General features: G+C 38.4%; 2 protein-coding genes and 1 long non-coding RNA gene across 6 annotated transcripts in view; 1 reads left to right on the top strand and 2 right to left on the bottom strand.

Annotated features, from left to right (window-relative positions):
* PROS1 (protein S) overlaps nt 1–8,783 on the bottom strand; it is a 55,442-nt gene extending 46,659 nt beyond the window's left edge. Inside the window, exon 1 of the mRNA XM_060149387.1 lies at nt 8,562–8,783. Within this exon, the coding sequence (XP_060005370.1) occupies nt 8,562–8,637 (76 nt within the window). The 5' untranslated portion in view covers nt 8,638–8,783. The remainder of the gene's footprint in view (nt 1–8,561) is intronic.
* A 7,629-nt stretch (nt 8,784–16,412) lies between these two features.
* ARL13B (ADP ribosylation factor like GTPase 13B) overlaps nt 16,413–27,877 on the top strand; it is a 75,809-nt gene continuing 64,344 nt past the window's right edge. For all 4 annotated transcript variants that reach the window (XM_060150739.1, XM_060150738.1, XM_060150737.1 and 1 more), the window contains exon 1: nt 16,413–16,731. Coding sequence is in view for 2 of the 4 variants with exons in the window: in XM_060150737.1 (XP_060006720.1) it covers nt 16,673–16,731 (59 nt within the window). In the remaining 2 variants the exon portion in view is untranslated. The remainder of the gene's footprint in view (nt 16,732–27,877) is intronic.
* LOC132521255 (uncharacterized) lies at nt 20,690–24,286 on the bottom strand. The gene is made up of 3 exons (XR_009540783.1): nt 24,182–24,286; nt 22,414–22,475; nt 20,690–20,747 (listed from the first exon to the last, which is right to left on the bottom strand). It is a non-coding gene; the product is annotated as an uncharacterized LOC132521255 (long non-coding RNA).

Below are 27,877 nucleotides of genomic sequence, written 5' to 3'. Positions count from 1 at the left end.
ATTTTAGTTAAATATATTATGATGAACATATATAAAGGAAAATTATAAATCTACTTTAAAGTGTGACATAGATTTTAATTTATTCATATAAAAACAATTATCATTTTTAGATGAAATATCAAGTTACAAATAATATGCAGAGCAAAATTCCATTCTTTCGCTTATATATTTTAATTTCTAAGAACGTATATACACAGACAAAGGGGCTTAGAAGAATATAAAGCAAAATGTTACATAGGTCTCTTGCTAGTGAAACTACAGATGCATTTTTTTAGCACATTATATTAAGCGTGGATTACTTGAATGGTTTAAAAATGTAAGGAGATAGTAGGATATAGCTGGTAGTTTAAGTTGAGGAATGATGTCCAAAAAGGACAGAAGGTCAAATGGAACCCTAGGAAACTCTAACATTTACAGAAAAGGAGAGATCATCAAAATGACAGAAATAGAATTAGTAACACATACATATGCAGAGAGAGAAAGAAAATTTGAAGATAATGCTTATAGACATAAAAGGAGGTCAATTTCAAAAGGATAAGTTTCAAGTGTCAAATGTTGCAAAGAAGTTATTAATAATAATTACTATTATTTAGGATGAGAGCTAAAATATATACAGTTGGTTTAACAATAGGATCACCATTAACATTCTCAGTCCCCAATACAGTGGGAGGGTGAGAAGAGAGGAGACCTCCAGAACAAACTATTTCTTCAAGAAGATCAAATGAGACTAGGAAGAGAAAGAGTGGGTGATAACTTTAAACAGAGGCAGAGAAAACGTAACGTTTTCCTAAAGTCGGGAAGGTACATCACGGAATAGCTGTGAAACTCAATGAGAAAATGCCAAATATGCTATTTTGAAAGATGGAAAATATCATATAATTGCAAGAAGTTACAATTTTACCATTTTTATGGAGATTTAAAAGCCAGTGTTCTTGAATGTGTCCTTTTAAAGTCCATTCCAAAAAATGGACCAGAGGACTAAGAAGAATTATGCTAATGTCCTAGAACCAGTAAGAGCCAGTTCCTGTTACCACTCCTTCGTAGAAAGACTCAGAATCTATGTGGATAAGTTATCCTTATTTTATTTTCCCTCAAGCCTGGAGATTTCAAATTCTATATTTGGAACAATGTAATATAAATGAAGGAGTTTTCCCCATACTGGACCTAATAACAATTTATTACGTTTAGAAAAAACAAAACTGCAACACTAAAAAATTAAAGCAACATTTGCACTTTAAAGTTAGCCTTAGAAACCCCAGTTCCTAAAGGTCCTCTGTTACCCTCACATCTAATAAGTTTTTACTGAAGACCTTCCCTACAGCTGCGTTCTCCTGCCATGGGGCTCAGCTTCTTTCCTCCCTTCTCTGACATCCTCTCCCCTTCTCTGTCCCTGGCCACTGTCTACTGCCACCCCTGCAAATTTATGTTCACTTCTTATGCAGAATCATTTATCTACCTTCTCTACTATGGCCTTACAGACCAGAATGATTCAAACTCGAAGTGTAGGAATTACCTGAGAGTCTTGTTAAAATGCGTATTCTGAGTCAGTAGGTCTGAAGTGGGGTCAGAGATACTTCATTTCTAATAAACTCCCGGGTAATGCTGCTGCTGGTCCGTGGACTACACTTGAATAGTAAAGCTATAGACCATGTTTTGGGGACTTTACTTTCTAAATCTAAAGCCATTTTCAAGGCAATTTCTAAAATAATAACAGTTCTCACCATAGGAATAATTTCAATATCAACTGCTACAATATGTTTTTCAAGCTGCCACATTAATAGCCAACTTAATGTCATTATACTAAGTCATCTGCTGGTCTGTTCGTAGGCATGTTAATTATGCTCTCCCTCTATCACAAATTTTTTTCAGATAGTTAAAGCAACCTTACACTGTGTAATACACATCACCAAAGGTTTAAATGGGCAACAAGTAGTTGTGCTTCTCTTAGAGGAAGAAACAGTAATCTTAACCTTGGAGGAAAAATGTTTGTAACAGAGACAATGCTGACCAAATATTCCATGTGCTTCCTTGCATTGGAAGCAGATGTGAGTTTTGTTACTTCCACGCTAAGACGGTTAAGAACAAGTACGAAACTGAGTTATTTGTACTGAGGTGGATGGACCTAGAGTATGTCATACAGAGTGAAGTAAGCCAGAAAGAGAAAAACAAATACCGTATGCTAACACATATATATGGAATCTAAAAAAAATAATGGCTCTGAAGAACCTAGGGGCAGGACAGGAATAAAGATGCAGACGTGGACTTGGGGACACTGGGAGGGGGAAGGGTAAGCTGGGACGAAGTGAGAGAGTGGCATGGACATATATACACTACCAAATGTAAAATAGATAGCTAGTGGGAAGCAGCCGCATAGCATAGGGAGATCAGCTCAGGGCTTTGTGACCACCTAGAGGGGTGGGATAGGGAGGGTGGGAGAGAGATGCAAGAGGGAGGAGATATGGGGATATATGTATATGTATAGCTGATTCACTTTGTTATAAAGCAGAAACTAGCACACTATTGTAAAGCAATTATACTCCAATAAAGATGTTAAAAAAAAAAAAAAGAACAAATATGCCTCCTCCATTGCTTTCCTTTCTTGTGGGGACATTGGATGCCATGTGTTCCAGATGGAACAACTAGAGATGTAAGAGATTTACACAAACCACATTGAACTTTACATGACTAAAAAATAAACTCTTATTTTACTAAGTCACTGAGATTCAGTGATTTGGAGATTAATTTGAAGATTTGTGGATTAAAGTGTTATCACACCATAGCATATCTTACCCTAATTAACATAAGATTATGAAAAATTTAAACTAATGCCTATATTCAATAATGTGCTAATTTTCTCCTTTATTAATTCTAAAAATAAGAGAGTTCTAGTGAAAGCATAAAACACATAGATAAGACAGAGTACTTCAGCTTATTCCTTGAATAAAATAAACAATAAAGCAAAAGAATGAAAAAAAGCCCTAAATATATTTAAATATTAGAGAATAGCACCAAGAAAATATCAATTTTCTAAATTACCCTATAATATAAATGGGGAAGTAAAGACCTTAGAAACCTTTATCACACATCAATCCATGATCAAAAAAAAAAAGGAACAAAATCTTATAAAATATCCTAAAGTCTAAGAAGGCTAAGGACAGATCACCTGGTATGGTTGGGGAGGACAATAAAGAGAAAGAGTCTTTCAAAAAGAAGGACTGGGCTTCTCCGGTGGCGCAGTGGTTGAGAGTCCACCTGCCGATGCAGGGGACACGGCTTCGTGCCCCGGTCCGGGAAGATCCCACATGCCGCGCAGCGGCTGGGCCCGTGAGCCATGGCCGCTGAGCCTGCGCGTCCGGGAGCCTGTGCTCCGCAACAGGAGAGGCCACAACAATGAGAGGCCCGTGTACCGCAAAAAAAAAAAAAAAAAAAAAAAAATCTGGTCATGTCGGAATATTCCTACTCAAGTGAGAAACAAGCTGTTATATACCTGGCTGTCCATTACTAAGACGGAAGAATAGATTTTGATGGACCTCTTATTTTTGAGGCATATTCCACTTTTAGATGTTCTACTCTGAGCTTTTTACTATGAGTCCAAAAGCTGCCAAGTGTAGGTGGAAACCAGAATAAGAGAATGCTCTCTAGCTAGTTCAAAGTTCATTTCAAACAGTCTGTCATGTAGCCGAGCCAGTGACTCATCAGATCTAATTGGGCTTAAGTGGTCCATAGGACATCAGGGTACTCTTGAGACACAGTTCAATTGTGAAATGTTCAAATGGTATGAATGGGATGAGCCTAAAGCACCACTAAGTGGCCTGGACCAGTTTCTCATTCTCCTGACTCTTTCCCTCCCTCCACCTCCCTTTATGGACTCATGAGGAAAGGCCTACAGCCAAGAATGAAAAGGAAAAGATACCTCAGTGTGATGTACCAACATGAGCCAGAGGTAGACCTGCTACAAAGCTACAGCCAGAGATGAACTACAGCCTCTCTCAAGGGTGATCCTGAAGAGCCCAGGAGAAATAAAACCTTCACAAGGTGGGGACAGATAAGCAGTTATTTCTCATTGTCCACTTTGCTTAGAATGAGAAATTATCAGAGATCAGAATCTTTGCTACTTTCTCAATAGTTACAACTGGTCTGTCCAGTTGTTCAGAGACCTGTAAAGAGTTAGATCTTAGGCCTAGAAACAAGGAAGTTTGGGCAAGAATTGCCCCAGAGCTGAGAATATTTGTGTTCCAAGTGGATAGCCCCATATCAGGGAGGTTCTTAATTATAAAAGGGGGCAGAATGGCCCACTTAATGATTGTCAGTTGTGGTTCTTCTCACAATATGCACCTAACGTATTTTCCACTGAATTAGAAGCTGAGACTGCTATGTAGCCATTTCAAGTTCTTTACTCCTGTTGGAAAAGAAGAGAGAACTATGCTGGAATGACAATAATCAAGGCAAAATAGTGTAGTTGCCACATACAAATCAGGGTTAGAAGTGTTGCCTCTCCAGGATGACTACTGTACACAATAGAAATTGTAAAGAAGAGATGGATACAATCATCCATAGGTGGGAACAACAGGGCTCAGGTTCTTCCTGAATAAGGGTGTGGTACATCTCATTGAGTAGACAAAAAGATCAAACATGAGGAACTGCCTAAAAGCAGGAGACATACGAATTCGGTAGTGAAGGAAGAAGTCATAAATACCAGCTCTAGCTTCAAACCAAGAGAGACAGGCAAGCCCTAAAGCCAGTACCTGTATTCCCTTGCTTGTCTTTTTAAGATTATTTTCTGGAATATAGGATGTGTTGGTATACTACAATGTATCATTTCATCCATAGAGCACAGCACATTGACACAGAATTGTGACAGAACTAGAGGAGGCAAGGACATCACCTGGTGATCCTAAACTAGGAAATGGTAGCCTTGAGCCTTCCTCTCTGAGTGTGGTGACTAGAATCTCTTGGAGAGGAGGTCCTTTCTGCTGTACATTAGTTATTTGCATTATATTAGAAATATCTGCATTATATTTGAAATGTTTTTCAAATGGTGTTCATGGAAAGAAGGGCATGTGTGTATGTTGTACAGCCAGTAATTGGAATGTGTAGACTTCTCTTGTTTCTGCTTCCTTCCCAGGATCCATTCCTTTGTGGGAGCTGTTCTGGTACTCCACCTGATTCTACTGAGCTGTCAACCACAGGACTCCAGAAACAAGCTAAGCCAAAATAATCAGGCTCTCTTTTCTAAGAAATTCAATCATGAACAGGTATGCACAGAACTAGAAGGCAGTTAGAACTGAGTCATCTGATGGCAGCTCCTCACATAGTGAGCACATGAGTTCCCACTATATAGATCACCTAAATGCCCAAGTCCCTGGCTTCCCTCGGCCTGGTTATTCAACAAGCCATTAAGTAGGTCTTCCAATAAATCCACTCAGCTTTTTTTTTCCTCTATTTTTCTTTCTTACTTCCTCTTTTTTTCTTACTTCCTTTCTTCCTTCCTTCCTTTCTTTCTCCCTTCCTTTCTTTTTCTTTCTTTCTTTCTGCTTTAGTTAGCAAGAGTCTTTACTGTTGCTTGTAGCTAAAGATTAATTAATATATGTATTATCAGGCTTCTCATATTTTTTCTCACAGTATTTTGAAAGTTTAAATATGCATATAGATCATTTAGCTATTAAAGAGGATATTGAACTTGGTGGACAGAAAAGGTCTATTATGAAAAGCATGACTGTATATCCTAGATAGGATTAATGGCAAGAGAATACGGCATAGGGTGTTGTTGTTGTTGATGATGATGATGCTGTACATCAGATATCGTCTCTAACTCTTCCAGCAACAACCCCAACTCTAACCTAAGCTTGATAAAATCTCTCCAGAAAGAGGAAAGCAAAAAAGAGAAGGAAAATATGAGTCAGTAATGTCAAGGGTAGACTGCACCTAAGCAGAAGTGGAAGTCTGGAAAGGGCCAAATTAGCACAGCCAAAGGGGACATCCCCTTTCTTCTATTTTTCTTCACACAGCCTTTAGTGTGGTATACAATATATAGACAGTATAAGTTTTAAATCTATAGATAGACAGATACACATATACATATAGATACAGATATAGATACAAGCATGTGTGAAAAGTCAGTTCACATCTCTGAACAATTTCAAAAAAGTTGAACTGGATGATTTCTCAACTCTCTCAAACCTAGAGCTGTGATTTTTAAACTTTTTCTTTAAATAGTGACTGTATTTCTGTGGACTAAACAATAAATCAAATATTTGGAATTCTAATTCTATCTCAAATTTACCATCTTAGGGAGTAAACACATTCCATCTGTATCTCGGTTTTCTCATCAGTAAACCAGAAATGATTTTTAATCCAATTAAACTAGAATTAAAGAATAATTTATATACACTATCAGTGTCTATATACAACAAGATTTCTCCATATGTATGGTTTGATTATCTCTGTATAATACACATAGACACACACATCACTTTTTAACTCTGCCTAGATTCCGTGAACATGTAACAATCTCTACAAAAAGAAAGGGTTTAGCAAATTCCTGTGGTGACAAGCAGTACGTGTAGCAAGCCATTTGTGCCTTTTTCTTCTCTCTAAAACACTGCTTATCATGTTTTATGTATTTACCCATATATTTCTCTGTAAGCACAATTAAGAACCTTGTTCTCTGGTACAGAGTTCAACAAGCAGACCCCTGAGAGGACAATGCATGGCCGTCCAGTCCATAAATGATTATCAGTGGAAATGTACTCTAGGCTCCCATGGATGGGAAGGTCATGGTTGGCTCTGGAGGATGCATTCTCTGTATTTTGTTGGCTTCACTTGTACACTCTAAAATCATATTTCCCAATAGGGAAGCTGTCTCAGTCTGTGTAGGGGTCAATAAAAACCTTTCTGTGATGAGAGCATACTCCATATGTTTAAGTGTTATTCCCAACATCTTGCCCTGTGATGTTCACATTATTTCCTATGTTAGTCTTTTCATATTGATTACAATTTACCAGTTATTTAGACCCAGTAGTTTTTCATGTTTTAATTATCCCCTCTGTGATTATTTTTTCTCTCCATTTCCAAATGTTCTTTTCTCTCTTCAGTGTTTTTTTGTTGGTGTTCACTTTCACGAACTTTCATTTCATTCTGGTAGAATATTTTAGTGACTTCCAAAATGGAATGATTGCATTCCAGGAGAGTGTGCAAGATTATTCATTAAGGTACAGAAAGAAAACACCAGTGCTACTGTTCAGATTTATTTTGACTTTATCCTTTAAAAACTCATTTAAATATACGTAATATAATGTTCATAGTATACTAAGTCAGAAGTGCAGGTGTGTAATAAACAACTAAATATTTTAAAAAATAAAAACACTGGTTATCAGACAAATACTTGTTTGTCCTACTGAACTATATACCTAATGAGTTAGTGTATGTGGTCTATATATAGGCTTAATGATAGAGGTTTGTATGTTGAAATTCTGCTATTGTGTGTCTTTAATATAAAATCAACAAATGTTGTTTTAGCCTTTAAATTAGAATTTTAAAACACCTCATTCATCCTGATCTGTAACTAATAAAAACTAATAAACCTAGTAGAATGTTAGTAAATTCCTACTTAAGTCTCCTGACATTGTCATCTTTGAAAAGTTTACATTGGAGCTTTAACCAATCTAAAAGCTATGGTGTAATTCAGAGTTTATCTCTCCCATGCCATTTCCTGAGAACAAAACATAGCACAAGTAAGCATTTTTGACCAGTGAGCATGCTTAACCTTTAAAGAACAAACTAATTAACTGACAACTAAGATGTACTAAATGCCTTGATATCCATAGAGAGAGAGAGAGAGAGAGAGAGAGAGAGAGAGAGAGAGAGAGAACTCAATATCCTGCTTTGAATCCAGGCATGGGAACATAAAGAACAGGAAACACAAAGATAAAGTACAAAGAACTCATGCGACGATCTCAGATCAGTGGCACTCCGTCAAAAATCCTCAGTACGAAATTATCTGAGAACTACAATATTTAACAGTCCTTTTGATTTCAAGGTTAAAAAAATGACATCTCCGTACTGCTAAGCAAACCCGCACTCATCCCCAAATAATTCGTGTGTCAATGTTGAGATAAGGAAACCAAGCTCAAAGTCCAGGCACAGCAGAGCAGAGGTAGGTTGCAGCAGCGGGTGCTGGTTGGGGACAGGCGCTAGTACAAAGAGAAGACAGAGTGGGCTGACTTTCCTCTCTACTTTTATACTGTAATGTGCTCATCCTTGTCCTATGACTGGGAACTTCAACTGTTTGGGGCAAATGGGTACGTGTTCTAATTACTTCATTGATATTTAGTATCACTCTTGTTCTAGAATCTGTCCTGTAGGGCAACACTTGATTCCCAGAGCAGGGTGACTATTGACCCTGCCTCCACCATTACACTGCCCGCTAGATCCACGGCTGAGGGAAGCACTTGCTGGAAACTTTCTAGGAGGCTGCAGCCCTAGAAAAGAAAATCCTCCCAGCAGGGCTCGGAGTTCAGTTGGCAATGCTGAGAGAAGACAAGACGCTATTAATTACTCACAGTTCGCCTCCAAGACGGGAAGCACTAGGGCGAGGCACGCCAGCAGCGCCCCAGAGCGCCCACCCAGGACCCTCATGGCGAAGCGCGCGGAGGCGCGGGCGGGGACTGTGGCGCGTCGCGGCGGGGACCCTTGCGCTCGGCGTGCCGCGGGGCTGCGACTGGAGCGCCGCTGTCTGAGAACTGCGGCGCGGCGGCGCCTGCGAGCGAGCGCGCCCGCGGAGCAGCCGAGCCGGGGGCGGAGGGGACGGCCCGCTCCCAGCCCCCAGCCCGACGGGGAAGTGATAACAAGGACATTTCCTGGAAGCTTTTCTTTTCGGAGCTGGGGGCAGGGCTCAGGGAGAGCGCTGAAGGCCTAGTAAACACTGTCGAGACATCCTCCTTGCCCTTTCCCAAACTCCAGCGTTTCGTTTCGGTGTCCGGAATGTGAAGTTTGCCAAGGAAAAGGGGAAGCAAACGCAGTAAAACACACACACACACACACACACACACACACACACACACACACACACACACACACACACACACACACACACACACACACACACACACACACACACACGCAAAACACAACCTCCAGCGAGCCGGAGTGGAAGGCTGAGTGGCCAAGTATACTTTGAGGACTCAGAGGTCGGGGTGTCCTGGCTTAAAAGGAAAACATCTTGAGAGACTGATGAAGATGTTAACCAAAACCTAGAAGCGAAATGAGAACTCTAGGAAGGCTACAGAGAACAGAGATAATGGAATCAAATGTGATAGTTTTGATTGTCTATATTTTTGTTTTGTTCTTGAATTTATAGCGTAAAAGAACTATAGCAAAAAAAATGTTTGGGGAAAAAAGAGAATGTATCAAATTCTATCACCTTCAAACAGCTCGTTTTTGGTTTTTGCATGTTACCTCTGCTTTTTTGTGCTTAGGCAAGCGCATTTGAAATATGTTACTTAATGTTTAAGGCTGCCTTTGGAGCTAAACCGCCTGGATTCGAATGGCAATGCTCTGCAGCTTACTAGTTGTATCATCCGTAAAATGGATGATACAACTCGTTTTTGGTTTTTGCATGTTACCTCTGCTTTTTTGTGCTTAGGCAAGCGCATTTGAAATATGTTACTTAATGTTTAAGGCTGCCTTTGGAGCTAAACCGCCTGGATTCGAATGGCAATGCTCTGCAGCTTACTAGTTGTATCATCCGTAAAATGGAGATAGTAGTAGGTTTTCACGGTGTTAACAGAAGAATTTAAAGAGATAACACACGTGAAGCAATTAGTGTGTTAAAGAGTAGCACATAGTTAAGGCACACTTACTACTATCATTCCAGTATTTCTACCCAGTGAACAATATCAATTGATTTCCTATGTGTGTGAGTGAAAGTCAATAGGCTGATGATCTTTCAAGGGTGTATTCCAGCTCTAGCTTTCTGTGGTTTTATGATCCAGGTGGATGGAAGTTGATATTAGAGTCACTTTTTCTAAGAAAATTTGCAAAGGAATTGTTGAATATATCCATATTCTTCTCTCTTTTAAATTCTCTTCCTTCTTGCTATGTCTGAATCTACATGTCAATCTATTCACTTTATTCCCACCCCAAATGATTTAATTATAAATATAATTCTAATCTCGGTAGAATTGTTCAGTGGGCTAGTAATCAGAACATAAAACAAAACGACCTTTAAATACTATATTTAATTATTGAATATTTAAATGCATTTAGGCCATGAGCCTTTCCTCACTTGTTAGGAAGAATTAGAAGTAGAATATCAATTTTGAGTTCTCAAAATTTCACGAGGGAAAACTTCCAAAATCATGAATCAACAGCATTCATAACAAATCATCTCCCATACAGACATTAAAAGATATAAAGAGTATGAAGAAATAAATGTTGGAGAAATGCAAGGTACCTAAAAGAAAAATCTTGATCTTTCAAAGACTCCAACTGAATGTGAAGTTTTAAGTCATTTTAAGACTATAAATGTACATCACAGTGCTAACAATAGTTGTCAATGTGTCCTACCTACACTGTAATGTTGAACTTTGAAAAACAATACCCTGAAATGTTTAAAATGAAATTTAATAATACATCTTTGGATAAAATTTTTAAGTTTTTAATTTATTGCATAAGTTCACTCTGTGAAGATGATTTTGCCTTTAGCTCAATATTGATTAACATTTGGTCAATTTCACTTGACCAAAATTTGTTTTCAGTATACTTTTAAATATGCAATTAAATCTTATTCAAAATTTAACTGCTAATCTAATCCCTTTTCCTAGTCCTAATTCTAATCCCATTCCCTCACCCAGTTTTACATTTCTCCATATAATCTTCTACTGGTATATTGTCCCATTTACTTATTATGTCTATTACCTGCATCCTCATCTCTCTCCACCATGCCAACTAAAAATTGGCACTTGCCATCTGCCTCTACAAAGATTAAGTCACTAGTCACTGCAGCCGCTGACCTTCAACACACCCTGAAAGGAGTTACGGGTAATCAGGAGTGAGGCACTCTGTGCTCTGGGAAAAACTGACAGAACAGGCCTTCAGATAGTTAGATAATTTCAGAAGATTTTATGAGCCCAAATTCTTGCATCTTCTCATATCTAGAAAAGCGGTAAAAATCATTAACAGTGACATCTGGTCCTCGTCACTAGCAGCAAGCCTCTGCCAAAATGTGTGCTTGACTGCATGTACCCCCCTTCGCTAAAGACATATATAATACTGACCTTCCCCCTGCCTCTTTGGAGCAGTGCCTCAGAGTTATCTGAGACGCTCTTTCCCAGGCTATAGTACTCATTTTGCTCCCAATAAAACCTAACTTGCAACTCGCACGTTGTGCATTTTTTTTCAGTCAACAACCACTAGAATGTAAAATCCATGAGGGCAGGAATGTTTTAATGTTTTGTTCACAGCTATATTCCTGGTGCCTAGAACAGTGACTGGTACATAACATTCAACAAAATTCAGTTTAACAATGTAAGTCTGGGAGGGGATTTCCCTGGTGGCACAGTGGTTAAGAAACCGCCTGCCAATGCAGGGGACACTGCTTCGAGCCCTGGTCCAGGAAGATCCCACATGCCGCGGAGCAACTAAGCCCGTGTGCCACAACTACTGAGCCTGTGCTCTAGAGCCCGTGAGCCGCAACTACTGAGCCCATGTGCCACAACTACTGAGCCCTCATGCCACAACTACTGAAGCCCATGTGCTTAGAGCCCATGCTCCGCAACAAGAGAAGCCACCGCAATGAGAAGCCCGTGCACCACAGCTAAGAGTAGCCCCTGCTGGGTGCAACTAGAGAAAGCCCACGTGCAGCAACCAAGACCCAACACAGCCAAAATATATATATATAATATATATATATAAAATATATATATTATATAGATATGGGAATATTTATGCCCAAATATCAACAGTGATCATTTTCAGTCGTGGGGTTATGGATCATTTTCTTTTTGCTGATTTATGTATTTTACTTTTCTACAATAATCTCTTAATATTTGCTTTGTAAAAACAAACAAATACTAAAGTAGTTAAATCACAGGCATTGAGGACCTGTCTTGTTTTATTTGTTTGTTTGCTTTAGATAGAGTGATTTTTATGGTTGTACTTTAAGAATGTTATTTGTTAAATGCTTACAAAATGGATCAGATTAGAAACCAAGTAACATTTATACAAGAGATAACAAGTGTTGGCGAGGATGTGGAGAAAAGGAAACCCTTGTTCACTGTTGGTGGGAATGTACATATCAGTACAACCATTATAGAAAACAGTACAGAAGTTTCTCAAGAAATTAATAATAAAACTACCATATGATCTGTAAACATGAAGTGTTGCCCACGATTCCAGTTCTACAAGGATCAAGTCATTAGCCACTACACTCACTGACTTACAAATACATGCTGAAAGGAATTCAGGATAAAGTGGTCTGTGTTTTGGATCTATGGGCCCCTAGATAGTTAAGAAGTGTATCTAAGGAAGAATTTCAATGACCCCAGATTCTTGCGTCTTCCTATACATAGACAAGCACTAAAATCCTTAACTGGAGATATATGTTTATGTGATTAGCAGTAATCTTTTACCAAGATGTATGCTTGACTACATGTATTTTCCAGCCAAAAAATTCATATATATATGAACCTCTTCAGAGCAGTTCCTCAGAGCTATCTGAGAGGCTGTCTCCTGGGCTACAGTCCTCAGTAAGTCCTGAATAAAACTCAGCTCACAGCTGTTATGTTGTGAGGTTATTTCCCGTTAGCAGATCTGACAATTTCACTTCTGGTTATATATCCAAAGGAAATGAAATCACTCTCTTGAAGAGACATCTGTACTCCCAAATTATTACAGCATTATTTACAAGAGCCAACAATGGAAAAAACAACCGAAGTGTCCATCAACAGGTGAATGGATAAGGAACATGTGAAATCTATCTATCTATGTTGCACATTTATGTATGGCAGTAGGGCATTATGCTAAGTGAAATAAACCAGACAGGGAAAGACAAATTCTGCATGTAATCACTTACATGTAGAGTTTTTAAAAAGTAAAATTCATAGAAATGGAGAGTAGAATGGTGGTTTCAGGGGCTGAGGGGTGGGGAAATGAGGAGAGGCTGATAAAAGGGTACAAACTTTCAGTTATAAGATGAATGAGTTTTGAGGATCTAACCTATAGCATGGTGACTATAGTTAATTATACTGTATTGAATACAGTATAATTTGCTAAGAGAGTAGCAAATTCTCACAAAAAAAAAAGAAGAAAGAAGGAAAGGTAACTATGTGAGGTGGTGGATGTGTTAATTAATTTGACTGTAGAAATCATTTCACAATGTATACATATATGTACACATGTATACATACATTTTCACATATATCAAAGCATAAGATTGTACACTTCAAATATATTACAATTTTATTTGTCAATTTTACCTCAATAAAACTGGAGAAAAAAAGTAACCACGTGACACTTAGGATGCAAATTCAACAATCTCTGGGAGATGAAACAAGAGTCTTAATTAGGATGATGACAGCATGATTGCTTTTTTCATTCAGAACAAACTAGGTTGTACTGTAGTCAAACAGCCACCAAATTATAGCAGCTTAAAACAAGTGTTTATTTCTTGCTTATAGGAAGTCTACTACAGGACTCTCTAGGCAGCTGTCTTCCATGTGTTGGCTCAGCATTCCATGCTGTTTTTTTTTTTTTTTTTTTTTGCGGTACGCGGGCCTCTCACTGTTGTGGCCTCTCCCGTTGCGGAGCACAGGCTCCGGACGCGCAGGCCCAGTGGCCATGGCTCAAGGGCCCAGCCGCTCCGCGGCATGTGGGATCCTCCCGGACCGGGGCACGAACCCGTGTCCCCTGCATCGGCAGGCGGACTCTCAACCACTGTGCCACCAGGGAAGCCCCATGCTGTTTTTATATTGTAGTACTTCAGAGTTAAAGTAGGCTTCCACAGTTACCATTGCAAGGGATGATAGAACATGGAGAATTGTGGACCAGCTCTTAAATGCTTTCACCAAGAAGTGATATAACCACTACACTCACATTTCACTGAACAAAGCAGGTCCCATGACTTCAAGAAGGTGGGAATAACTATCACATGTGCTATCACATGTGAATGTGGGAATAACTATCACATGTGCTATCACATGTGAATGTGGGATTGCTATCACATGTGTATGTGGGATAACTATCACATGTGAAAAAGAGAACTGGAAATAGTAAGCAGCACATATGTCTACCAAACCACTTAATATATTGAAAAACTAATAGTCAGCTAGTTAACTAACTGACCAACTGTATGTTGGTACCAGAAATGTTTGGTAATGTATCACTAACAATTAAGGAAGACATGAAGTAGAACAGGGGTTGAGTATAGTTCCAGAAATGCTCAAGGATAGTAAGTGTAGTAGGGCTCTTCAGGCACAGAAATAGTTATTAGACCCTCCAAGAGAACATGTTTTTTAAAAGGGAAGGCAGAGGGGTAAGGTCAGATCTTAGAGAATACATATAGGAAGATGAAAGAGGAATAACCAGTGAGATCAGAAGATAACCATAAGAGTATATAATTGTGAAAAGCCAAGGGAGGAAAGAATTTTAGAAGAGTTAACTATATTAAATGTAGTTACAGAGGTATTGTAGTGTCTGGACAGGACAGTCTGGGCAGAGACAGTCTAGCACTGATGAAGAAGGGCCAGTTTAGTTAGGAAAACCAGTTGAGGTCATACAGCCTTGAGCAGCTGGAAAGAAAATTGAAGTTATCAAGGCAGGACAATAGTGAACAAGATCCCTAGCAGTTTGGAGACAGAGGTAGGGGGATATATACCATAAATATTTATGGGACAGGTGGCACCAGCTTCAAAAATCTGCTATCTATTATTTGTTAGAAATTGCACCTGAGCTTTATTTCTCTCATTTCATCACCTTAGCAACCCTGCAAAGTAGGTATTTTCATTGTCATTTTACAGATAGGGTACTTGAGTTCAGAGCCAGTAAGCTGTAAGAGATGTATATGTGTTTGAATTAGGGTTACATGAATTAGTAAAAGACAGAAAATAATTTTTTTTTTTTGCGGTATGTGGGCCTCTCACTGTTGTGGCCTCTCCCGTTGCGGAGCACAGGCTCCGGATGCGCAGGCTCAGTGGCCATGGCTCACGGGCCCAGCCGCTCTGCGGCATGTGGGATCTTCCTGGACTGGGGCACAAACCCGTGTCCCCTGTATCGGCAGGCGGACTCTCAACCACTGCGCCACCAGGCAAGCCCAGAAAATAATTTTAAAACTAGATCTACCTTAATCCCAAACCATTATTTTCTCGTGGATACACTGGGCTTCCCAGCGCCCTCTCTCCTTTTACCAGGATTTGAAAATATATATTTAAGTGGAGACTAAATGGACACACGGGTCCCTACATATAATGCATTCTTTTTTTTTCTATAGGAATGTACTTGTCATTTACTTATTTCCAAACAATATAAAGGAAAAGCAGATATTACATATCTCTTTAAATAAAATAAAGCATGTTACAAAACAGCCAGTAGATCGTGCTCTCCATCTTGCAGAAACCAAATAGCTAACAATCTATGTATTTAAAAATCCTGGAAAGAATATACATCAAAATATTAACACTGGTTATCTTTGGGTGGTGAGTGTGAGATCTTATTTTCTTCATCTTGTTCCTTTTTCAGCCTTTTTCACACTTTCTACAATGAGCATATTATTTCTTCTATAAACAACCCCACACACAACAAATATCATAAATTTCCATTTCACAGTTTATGTAACAAACAGCAATAAACGTTATACAGATGAAAACTTCACTCTCATCTGAACTATTGGATAGTTAGCAAATGAGTTTTCCCCTCGTTCTTAACTTAATTGCCCCAGTGTATTGTTTCTGTAGTTGTGCAGCCAGAGTTGGCTGGAATTCTACAGGATCCTCATCCTTGCTTCATGAAACAAAACAAAACAAAACATGCACAAGAGCTGAGATCTCTGGATCTCAGTTGGGGTTGGAGACAGACGAGGAGCAGCACTCTCACACAGTTTGGATGGGTATGCAGATCGGTCTTAGCCTAAGATCTGTCGGAAATGCCTCAACTCATCTCTAGACGCTTCCGTTGCCTAGTTACGAGAACCACCTTCAGCTCCCCCTCCCCCTCAGTCTTCAAGACCACTCCCCCTTCTCCCTCCCGCCTCTCCGGCGGGGGCGGGGAGCCGGGCCGCTTTAGCCACTCAGAGCCCTCTGCGGCGGGCCGTCGAATGATGATTGGAGAAGTGCATGGGCGGTGCTTGGGGAGGGCTTTCCGCGCCGGGGAGGAACGTCAGCACGTTGACGCGGGGGTTTTCTCTGGTCGGCCCCGCAAACCCTTCCCGGGTCTGTGAAACTGCGTCTTTGGCCTCGCTGTGCCTGCGCGAGGAGCGCAGTATTCCGCTCGCTGGTCGGCGCGGTTATTGGCCTTGGTTCTCGGACTGACCGCCCTTACCTCCCTCCCGGCCTCTCCTCCGGGCCCATCCTCGTCAGGGGTGCGTCGCAGCGACGGCGGCCCCCCAGACTCGGCCCAGGACAACTAGCGGCCCATCTCCGCTCCGGGCTCGGATGGGAGGTGGCGGGAGGAGCGGCCTGGGATGTTCAGTCTGATGGCCAACTGCTGCAGCTGGTTCAAGCGGTGGCGGGATCCCGTCAGGTAGGCTGGAGCCGGTTGGCCGGGTGTCTTCCTAGGGGAGGGGGACAGCTGCGCCCCAAGGGTAGGACGGGGCGCCGCCTGTCCTCTCTGCGCCTGGACGAGTCTCCCAGGCCGCAGGGGATGCTTTCCCTCCCAGTTTGATATATCCCCTCAGGGAGCGATAGGAGAACGTAGACTTAATGTTTAGTTGCAATTAAGTTCTCATCCGTAATGCTTATTATTGTTATAATTTAAATGGGTCCTAATTTCTTAAAAAGTTGTGGATTTTGTGTGTGTGTGTGTGTGTGTGGAAAAATTGTGTATATTTTTCCTCTGAAACTTTTGTAATGGGAATTTTTTTTTAATAGGGAAGAATGGAATATAGTTTTCATAACATCCACAAACCCCTTCCCAACACACACATTTTGTGTGAGAACTTGGGCCTGAAATCTGGCTCCACTACTTAATAATTATATGACTTAACCACTTTTGGCCCCATCCTCCTCATATTGAATGAGAATGATAGTATTTATGCTTTAGGAGTTTTGTATTAAATGAGAATAACTGATGGAAAGTGTTCTTAACTGTAGTGTAGCTTCAATTTATATAGGAGATTAAGCCCTTTAGTTGAAAGAGTCCACTTCTTGATGTTTCATTTTGAATGCTAGGTGTATTAATATTTAGAGCCTGCTACTTGTTATTCATTCATTTGCTGAGAAAATACCATGTGCCAGGCACTATGCTAGGAAGAAGTTAGTGAAAATGATGCTTTTAAAATTGAGCTGCTCAATCAATAAAGAAGCCTTAAGTTCGTTGGTCTTTATAAATAATGTAGATTTTTTATAATTCTACTTTAGAATTAGGCCAAGGGTAAATTATAGCAAAAGTTTTGGGTTTTTCAGTCATTAGCATTTCAAATAAGTATTTGCCATAAGGGTGAACTATCCTTTAAAGAATGGCTCTGAAAAGCTACACTTATAAGGAAAACTATATGCCTATATTTGGAAATTTGCTTTAAATGAAACTTTTGAATTCTTCTCCCATCATTAACTCTTAAATGGATGTGAATCTTTTAGATATAAGTGATGTGATCAACTTTTAAGAGTCAAAGATGTGTTTGGGTGTGTAGACTCTGATTTAATTTGTTTTAATCACGTTCTGGTCTGATTGCCCAGTCTCTACTAAGATGGGAGGGTTATTCATAATAGATGGCCCTTTATGTTTTTCTCTATGTCTGGTTTTTAAAAAATATATTTTTTATATTTTAAAAAATATATTTTTATTTTTGTAAGAGAGCACAGTAGTAGCATGTGTCCTTTTAACTAAAAACACTCAAAAACTTTGCACTCCAAAGGGATTTTCAATTTAATTTATCATTCTTTGTGTTTGCTTCTCCCAGTAGCTATACTATAATAGTCTCTGGGATGATTAAAGAAAAGACAGAGTTCAGAGAACAGAGGATGTATTGATTTCCAAGTAGAACAGATAACTGGATTTGATTAATAAAGCAGAATTGAAATTTAACCCTATAACTCAGTTTATTTTCTTCTTTAATAAGTAGTAGCATCAAGATCTGAGCTGTCCAATAGGTAGTGACTAAGTTGCATGTGGCTGTTGAGCATTTGAAATGTGGCTAGTCAGAATTGAGATGCTGTAAGTGTATAATACAAAGTGGATTTTGAAGATTTAATATGCAGAGGGGAAAAAGGTAGATTATCAGTCTTTTCTTCAGTTTGATTACATGTTGAAATGATAACTTTTGCATATACTGGATTAAATGAAATATAATATGTACTTTATTTTCACCTTTTATTTTCATTTTTTAAAAGGCAGTTACTAGAAAATTTAAACTGGAAAATTTAAACTTATATGTGTGGCTTGCAGTGTATTTTTATTGGACCTTACTGATCTAGATCATGGCATAATATGAAGGACATGGGTAAAATCTCTCAATGTTGGATAGAGCTAACTGTCAAAGGACTTAAAAACAAATTGGGTTACACCTATCTTTTAAGTACCTTTGTTCAATGCCTGGTTCATAATAGTGGCATAGTATTTTATGTAGTTTGATTACTCTTTAGCAAATCCTTAAGTAAATATTAAGGAAGTAGTCCATTTACTGCAATAAATAAGAGGTGAGCAAGCTGATTTAAAAAAATATATCAAATTTTGTGTGCTTAGGTATTTGTTCTGTATTTTTTAAGTTTTAGGCTGTGCTGTTCCTTATTGAGATTACTCTTCATGTTTTTATACATATATATGCATATATATTTTTTGGCTGTATTGGGTTTTTGTTGTGCGCGGGCTTTCTCTAGTTGCGGCGAGCAGCGGCTACTCTTCGTTGCAGTGTGTGGGCTTCTCATTGCTGTGGCTTCTCTTGTTGCGGAGCACATGCTCTAGGCACGCGGGCTGCAGTAGTTGTAGCACGCGGGCCCTAGGGCACGTGGGCTTCATTAGTTGTGACTCACGGGCTCTAGAGCACAGGCTCAGTAGTTGTGGTGCATGGGCTTACTTGCTCCGTGACATGTGGGATCTTCCCTGACCAGGGATTGAACCCGTGTCCTCTGCACTGGCAGGTGGATTCTTAACCACTGCGCCACCAGGGAAGTCCCCCATGTTTATATTTTATGAAGATATGTTTGTAAGTGTGAGAAGTGAGTGTGTGTAAGAGAGAAGGTGATCATTATTAATACACTATGTTCTGAGATTACTTTGCTTACTTAACTACTGTATACTGCACCCTTTGGATTTACCCACCTGTTCTCACTTAGATCCTCTCCCAACGAGCATATTATTCTAGAGACTGGGATCAGGGATTAGATGGCATGTTCAGAACGTGTGATAGGGACAAGGAGTCAGAGGTCAAGAGTTAAAAGTACCAGTCTAGGTCAGGAGTCAGACCAGGATGCTAGGGAATTCAGGAACACTGTATCTGCTATTGTTAACCACCAGACAGAACCTAACGTAGGCTCTGCAGCTATGTAAAATTAACCTTGAATAGACTAAAAGCTCTACTCACAGGTAAGTGGCTTGCTCCTGTAGAAGCAGTGCACTGTAGTGTTTTTTTTTTTTAACTTTTTATTTTGAGATCATAATACAGTGATCAAAGCTAAGGGATTAACTTTGGTACTGTACTATTAACTAAATTATAGATTTTATTCTGAGTTCACTCGTTTTAACATCTAATGCTTTTTTTCTCCCTGTCCAGGATCTAATCAAGGATTCCACATTGCTTTGTTATGTCTCTGTTCTCTCTCAATCTATAATAGTTCTGTAGTTTTTCCTTGTCTTTCATAACCTTGAGACTTTGAAGAGTACCTGTCAATTGTTTTGTAGAATACCCCTTACAGAGATGTTGCTGCATAAATGGATAAAGGAAATACCATGCAGGTGAAATGTCCTTTTCAGTACATCATATCAAGGGGTACATGATTTTGATATCTCTTATTACTGCTGCTGTTAACCTTGGTCACTTGGTTATTGTGGTGTCTGCCAGATTTCTCAATATAGTGTTTTGAGTCAAACAGATTTGCATCTGAATCTTAGGAGTTTTGGCACTTTCCCCCCAGTCAAGTATGGATAATTTTTGTTTTACAACATTTTGAGAAAGAAAATGTATGCCAGTACTTGATGCTTTGCACATAGTAGTTACTCAGTAAATAATACCCCTGATCTTAGGAGATAAGTGCTGATTAGTAGGTTACCTTCTTCAATTCATTTTATACTTATCAGTATAGATAATCTTCCTTTGCTCTCTTTCTGTTAGTGGAAGAAGGGTTCCTTTTTCTTTCCAAGTCTAATTCTTACACCTGTGCACTTAATTCCATTTCTTCCCATTTCCTGGGAACTTTAGGGGTTCAGTATTCAGTCAGAGATCACAGAAAGAACTTCTGGGATACAAGAATAAACCTACACTTTTATCCAAAAATTTATTGTCCAATTTTATCATCAAAAATACAAAATCTCTCTCTCTTCTGTCTTCAGAGCTTCGCTTCTGTTCTTCCTTTAGTACGTAAACATGCTCAAGCCTCTCTTACCTAAAAAATAAACCAAATTAAATGTTTCTTAATGCTGCTGTAACAAATTGCTATCAACTTAGTGACTTAAACAAGTTTATTATCCTACAGTTCTGAGATCAGAAGTCTAAAATGGGTCAGCAGGATTGCTTGCATACTTTCTGGAGGGTCTAGGGGAGAATCTGTTTTTCTTGCCTTTTCCAGCAAAGAAAGAGGCTGCCTGCATTCTTCGCTTGTGACCCCCTTCCTCCATCTTCAAAGCCAACATCATAACGTCTTATCATAATGTCTTCTCTCGTCTGTGCTCTCCTGCTTCCTTTTTATAAGGAAGGACTCTTGTAATTACATCGGGCCTACCTGGATATTCCAAGATAAGCTCCCCATCCAAGATCCTTTAGCTTTATCACATCTACAAAGTTCCTTTTGCCACGTAAGAAAACATAGTCACAGGTTTTGGGAATTAGGATGTGGACATCTTTGGGAGGTTGTTATTCTGTGTCTACCATCCTAAACAACCCTGTCCCTGCAGCCACTACCCTTCCTCCTTCCCTTTACTCCACACTTAACAATTGGCAATGTATGAGTGGTACCGTCTCAGCTTCCTCCCCTCTCAAGCATTCCTTAACTTCCTGCAGTAGAAGGCTTTCACCCAGACCCTTCAGTTTTTCTTGCTACACCACAGATGCTGCCTGGTTATTAAATCCAATGGATGCTTTTCAATCTTTTGGCATCAGTTGACACTTAAGATCACTCTCTTCTTGGAATTCTCTTATTTCTTTTTCCTGAATTTAAAATTTTTTCACCTTTCCGCCTCTTTCCTTTTCTATCTCTTTTTGCCACTTAGCCTTTCTTCATCTGACTCCCAAGTTTGCTTCAGGTTCTGTCTTCAACTCTCTTTTCTTCTTCTACATATTCTCCCCTTATGGTCAGTCGCACCATAAGAGAGACTTCAGCTACCACCTCAACATTGACTCTCAAGTCCATATTTCCAACACAAAGACTCATCCACCACTTAAGACTTACATATCCAGTTACCACAGAATCTTCAATCCGAACACATCCAAAACTGAATTTACATCTTCTCTCATGCCGAATTGCTTCTGCCTTCCTTTTACCCACATCAGAAGCCAAGAGTAATCCTGCACGCCTCTTTGTGCTTTGTTATCTCAAATCATCAAATCCTTTGGTTTATACCTACTTAATACGATTTGTGTGTCTTGTACTCTTTCAGCCTTTGCATACCCACTGCTCCATTTTAGATAAGGTTTCCATTATTTCTCTCCCAGATCTCTTTGACAGACTTTCCACTGTTCCCCTCTGATTAATGCTCCATACTGTCAATGATCTTTTTAGTATGCAGCTGATTTTAAACCTTAAGTCTTTCCTAATTGCCTTCAGGATAACATCCAAACATTACTTACAGAATACTTGCAATTTGACCTGAGGCTGGCTATATGGACTCATCATAAGCCATTCTTTTTCTTCCTGTCATTCCAGATTTGGGGTATTTAAGTTCTCTAGTCCCTCCATTCCTCCCTGAATGCCCTTCTCTCTTTTGACTGTTCCTAATCATACTTAAATCTCACTTGGGAGATTCTCTCCTTCAGGAAACTCTTTGAATTCCAGCCTAGATTCTTTACCTTGCATTGTGTTTGCTTATTAGCCTCTTGTATTGGTCTCTACTTACCATGTATTGTAATGTTTATTCAGTTTGCCTAGTCATACAGGATGTCTTGTGGACAGGAGCTGCTGTTATTTAAAAACATTTAATAAAATAGATAACTAAGAAGAGCATGCTGTATAAAAAAAATAAAATTCAAAAAAAATTAAAACATTTAAAAGTAATGTATATTTATTGTTATTTAAAGGTAATGCATGTTTATTGTAGAACATTGAAAGCACAGTTAAGCAGAAAGGGGCAAATTTAAGTTAACTCACAATCTCATCCACCAGAGACTACCATTTTTTGTATTTTGGTGTAGAATCTCTTACATACATGTAAATTTTTTTAAACAATAATGAGAAAATCAAGTGCTATTTCATAGCTTTTTATTTATTTATTTTGCCTTAATGTATAATTAACATCATTTTACATCATTACATATTTTCGTTCAACATATTTTTAATAGCAGCAGAGTAATGTGTTGAATAGATTCACCAAAGTGTTCTTAATTATTCCCGTTATTAAATATTTAGGATGTTTAAATTTTTTTTTACTGTTATCAACAATGCCTTGGTGAGCATCCTTATATAAGTGTCTTTGGAAATGGAATTCTAGATCAAATGATATGAAAAAGTTTAAGGTGTGTGATATATATTGCCAAATTGCTCTTCAGAAAGGCTTCTTGTTTTTTTAAACCAATTTCTACTCCTACCAGCAGTGTTAAGAGAGTGCTTTTTTCCTCAAAAAATAGGAGCCATCACTTTTTCATTTTTTCCAGGTTATGGGGGAAATGTTATCTGCTTTTATTTTCTATTTTCTTGATTACTGGTAAGGTTAAAAGTTTTTTCCCGGGCTTCTCTGGTGGCGCAGTGGTTGAGAGTCTGCCTGCTAATGCAGGGGACACGGGTTCGAGCTCTGGTCTGGGAGGATCCCACATGCCGCGGAGCAACTAGGCCCGTGAGCCACAACTACTGAGCCTACGTGTCTGGAGCCTGTGCTCCGCAACGAGAGGCTGCGATAGTGAGAGGCCCGCGTACCGCGATGAAGAGTGGCCCTCGCTCACCGCAACTGGGGAAAGCCCTCGCACAGAAACGAAGACCCAACACAGCAAAAATAAATAAAAATAAATTAATAAACTCCTACCCCCAACATCAAAAAAAAATTTTTTTTCCCTTAGACATTTGTATTTCTTCTTTTGAGAATTTCCCAGTGATTCCCTTTGCTGTTTTTCTATTGGCACAGGTCCATTTTCTTATTGATTTTTCTAAAAGAGTTGTTAAGTGTTTATACTAGTAACCCTTTCACTCTAGTATGTGTTGCAGATATTTTTCTTTCTTTTGTTACGTTTTTAAATTTTTTGATGGTTTTTGAAGCATAAACATTAAATTTTTTTAATTCAAATATATCATTCTTTCAGTGTAATATTTAGGAAGTTCATCACCACTCCAAGATTATATTCACCTATACTTTTTTTTCTAGTACTTTTATGTTTTAATTTTTAACATTTGAATCTCTGTTGAAATTTATTTTGTGTATAGGGAGCAGCCTTCATCCAGGGCACGGAACACAAGGTCTGTCAAGTCATGGTTCTCAGTAAATATCTGGACCTGTCAGCAGGTCCTCACCCTTACATATTATCATTTACATACTCAGAATTCTGATTATTTATACCAAGTAGCATCTAGTTGATGAAATGGTAATATAACATAGGATAGAATATATGAGTTTAAAGATGATTTCCAAGATTCTAGCAAGGGTTGGAAGCAGAATTTTGGAAAGGGTGTAATTTTACCTGGGTCTTGAAGAAATTTGTGCTTCCTATGCTTTCCAGGAGCATGATTTCAGGAATAGCCCACCTAGAGAGGCAGAAAATTAACATCAATTTAAAGGAACTAATTTTGGCAGCAAGAATTATGTAGTATAATTTAAAATAGTAAAAACATATTTTTACCAGTATTTAAAGAACAAGAAAAATATAGTAAGTACTCATGTGCTCACTACCTAGGTTTTACAAATATTAACCTTTGGTCATCACATTTCAGTTTTTTTCTGAAGAAATGGATAAATCCTTGAAGCTCCCTGCACCCTATTTGTCTCACACCATCCCTTCCCTGAGGTAACCACTAGCTAAAACTAGTTTCTTACCCATCTGTGTTTTTCCTTGTCACAATTCAGCCTACCAACGCTTTAATTCAAGTTTTTTTAGTAGATTGTTATTCACTGTGGCCAAGTCTAAAAGAAGAGGCTCACATGTCACAGTAAGCAATGTGGATTGGTGCTTTCTGTGTATCAGTATGGTATCTGGTAAAACATGCCATGATGTGGTATGTTATCTCTGCTAGGAATTTTTTCAGTGGGGGAACAGCACCCTATTAGCCATCTTTCTTGGTCTAAGTAAATATAACTGTAAATCCTAGACTATTTATAGAAATTGCTGGTTCTTAATTTCTTAATTAAGCTGTACATACAGATTAGCAAGGATTATCTGATGTGCCATGGGCAGAACTGGAATATCTTACACTTCTTTTTATCCCCTTACAGCTTGTTGTTTATTCATAGTAAGAATCTCAGAATTTTAGGAAAGGGCTCTAGAGATATTTTGATTCTACCCCTTTATATTTTATTTTAGTTTTCAATTAAAAAATAGTCTTTATTTTTAGATCAGTTTTAGGTTTACAGAAAAACTCAGCAGAAAGTACAGAGAGCTCCCATATACCTCCCTCCACCTAGTTTCCACTATTATTAACATCTTTCATTAGTGGGGTACATTTGTTACAATTGATGAACATAGTGATATATCATTAGCTAAAGTTCATAGTTTACATTATCCCTTTATATTTTAGAAATGAACAAACTGATACTAAGAATTTCACTTGATCAGGACTTCAAAGCTAGCATATAACCCCAAGGTTTGCCCTCTTTTTAGTGCTTCATAAATTTATTTACTTATTTGGTTGCACCAGGTCTTAGTGGTGGCAGGCGGGCTCCTTAGTTGTGGCACGTGAACTCTTAGTTGCGGCATGCATGTGGGATCTAGTTCCCTGACCAGAGATCAAACCTGGGCCCCCTGCATTGGGAGCACAGAGTCTTATCCACTGCGCCACCAGGGCAGTCCTGGTGCTTCATAAATTTAGAGAGTTATTTTGATGCAGTATTATCCTGGACTCTACAATCTGAATTAAAATGTCAGAAAATAGTGCATTTGTATAATAAAATCACACCATAAATGTTTTCGGTAAAACTTTTTCATTGTATTAATTTTTTTTTGTGGTAAGTTTTTTGTTTTCTCACACATATATCATAAAACAGTATTCCCAAGTCCCTTTTCATATGTATTTGTTATTTGTTAAATTGTTCCATGTAGTTTTAAATATTTTAAGTAATAAATATTAATTTTGATGTGTTAAATTTTGCTTCATAGTGTTTCAGTGAAGTGTTTTATTTTAACTTGCATAACATTTTTGAAGTTAAAAATAGCTTTAATGTAATTATCTCATTTGAAGTATTGTCTTCCTTAGTTGACAGATGAGGAAGTTTAGAGTTGTAAATGTTCAAAAGATTGTAATAATGTCTTTCAGAAAAGATTCAGAATACAAATGTTTTCTGAGTCTAAGTTCAAAATGCTTATATTATGTGGCTTATATTTTAGACATATTAATTTCTGTATCTGTTATATAAAAAGGGACCCTGAGATAAAATATGTAAAACAGTCTTTGGCTCTCTTAATCAATCCCTACTTTTTTTTTTAACTCAGAATTATTTTAGTTTTAAAAATATTTCTCACTGTTAATTATTACCTTGAAACCATAAGCATGTAAATTTATTCAGAAAACTTCAGTCAGTTTGATGTAAGAAAATAGGTAATTTTAATAACATTCTCTAATATTGAACTGTTACTTTGATGTGAAGATTTATATAAATTAAATCCATTATAGTATGTTCTCAGCTTAAAGTTATATATTTTAATTTTACTTAGTGTTTACTTAGTAAATGGGGGATCAGAAAGTATTCATTCAGTAAAGATGCATGATGTATGCTCAGCACATTTGATCCTGGGGCTGCAGAGTTAAGACAAGTTCTAGTTGAGAAGACTGTTTGAAAAGTTGCATGAAAAAGTTAAGGTTTATTTGCTGTGTTAACATGCATGGTCAAGAAGGACTGGGGGAAACCCCAGCCTTAAAGGCTTGCTGGGGAGTGGCAGAAGAAGAGGCTGCAGAGTTTGGATTTGATTCTGTTTAAGGATTTTAAACAGAAAAATGCCATTGTTAGATTTTCATTAACATCATGGTTAGGTTTTATTAACAACATGCAATTCATAACCTTAGTAATCTACCTATTACTAGGTAATCTACCTTCTCTTAGCTCTAGGAAGTAGGTTATGATTGTGATAGACTGAAATGTGGGGAAAAAATTCCAAAATATTTTGATGAAAATGAGCCAGACTACCTGGCTATCTGGTTTGTGTCTGTGTGTGTGTGTGTGTGTGTGTGTGTGTGTGTGTGTGTATAAATGTGAGTAAATTTTACAATAAACGAGATGGTTCAAGTTGCCATTTAAAATAATAATTATTATTTTTACAAACTATTGTTTTTAAACTTCCCATGGAAACTGCTGTTAACTAATTTTTATTAGCACTGTAACCTTGGGTAACTTGTATCTGCTCTACTTGCAGGGACAGCATGAAGATAAATGATAGGGTAAAATAGCTTTGAACTATCAAGACACGCCATATAAATTCAAAGCGTTGGTATTGCAGGGTTTGGGAAAAGCTGAGAGCACTTATTTCTGAGGTACTTAATTTGTGGCAATTACCAAAAAGATACTTTTATTTTACAAAACTTTGTAGTATTTGATATTGTTCATCTCTTAATCCTTCTGGAAACTTTTCCCATCGCTGCCATTTCTTTGGTGTCATTTCTTTCTGGCTACAATTTTAAGGGTTTCTTCAAAGGTTCTTGGGGTTCTGTGTCCCCTGTCCCCTGGCTCTTCTTCCTTCTGTGCTCTTTCATCTGTTCTTATAGTTTTAACTACCACGTATATGTCTCATAATCCCAGTCCAGGTCTCTCCTCCAGCTTCAGACTTCAGTGTGAGACAAGCACTACTGTCAACATGTGCAAAACTGAACCCATTAATCCTCCTCTATAATCTGGTCCCTGCCCATCTCGCTGGTCTCATTTGTAGACTCCCTGTCTTGAATTTTATTCTGTAATAAGAACAGCTATAGGTTGAGCACTTACTGTGTGCCACAAGCATTGTGCACCTTACTTGCATGTCTTATGTAATTTCACCACATCCCTATGGGATGGATATTTTTATTATCCCATTTTACTGATGAAATTCTGAGAAGTTAAATAATGTGTCCCAGGTCATATAGCTTGGAAATGGCAATTTTGGGATTTGAACACAGCCTGCTATAACACCAAGTTTGTGGCTATCTATCAGAGTACCCATAATCCCTATATGTTACTTGTTACTAGTGGAAACATA

This window comes from Lagenorhynchus albirostris, chromosome 5 (assembly GCF_949774975.1).
Source record: "Lagenorhynchus albirostris chromosome 5, mLagAlb1.1, whole genome shotgun sequence".
NCBI lineage: Eukaryota > Metazoa > Chordata > Mammalia > Artiodactyla > Delphinidae > Lagenorhynchus > Lagenorhynchus albirostris.
The sequence above is the reverse complement of the archived record's forward strand: the minus strand, read 5'-3'. Positions and strand labels throughout refer to the sequence as shown.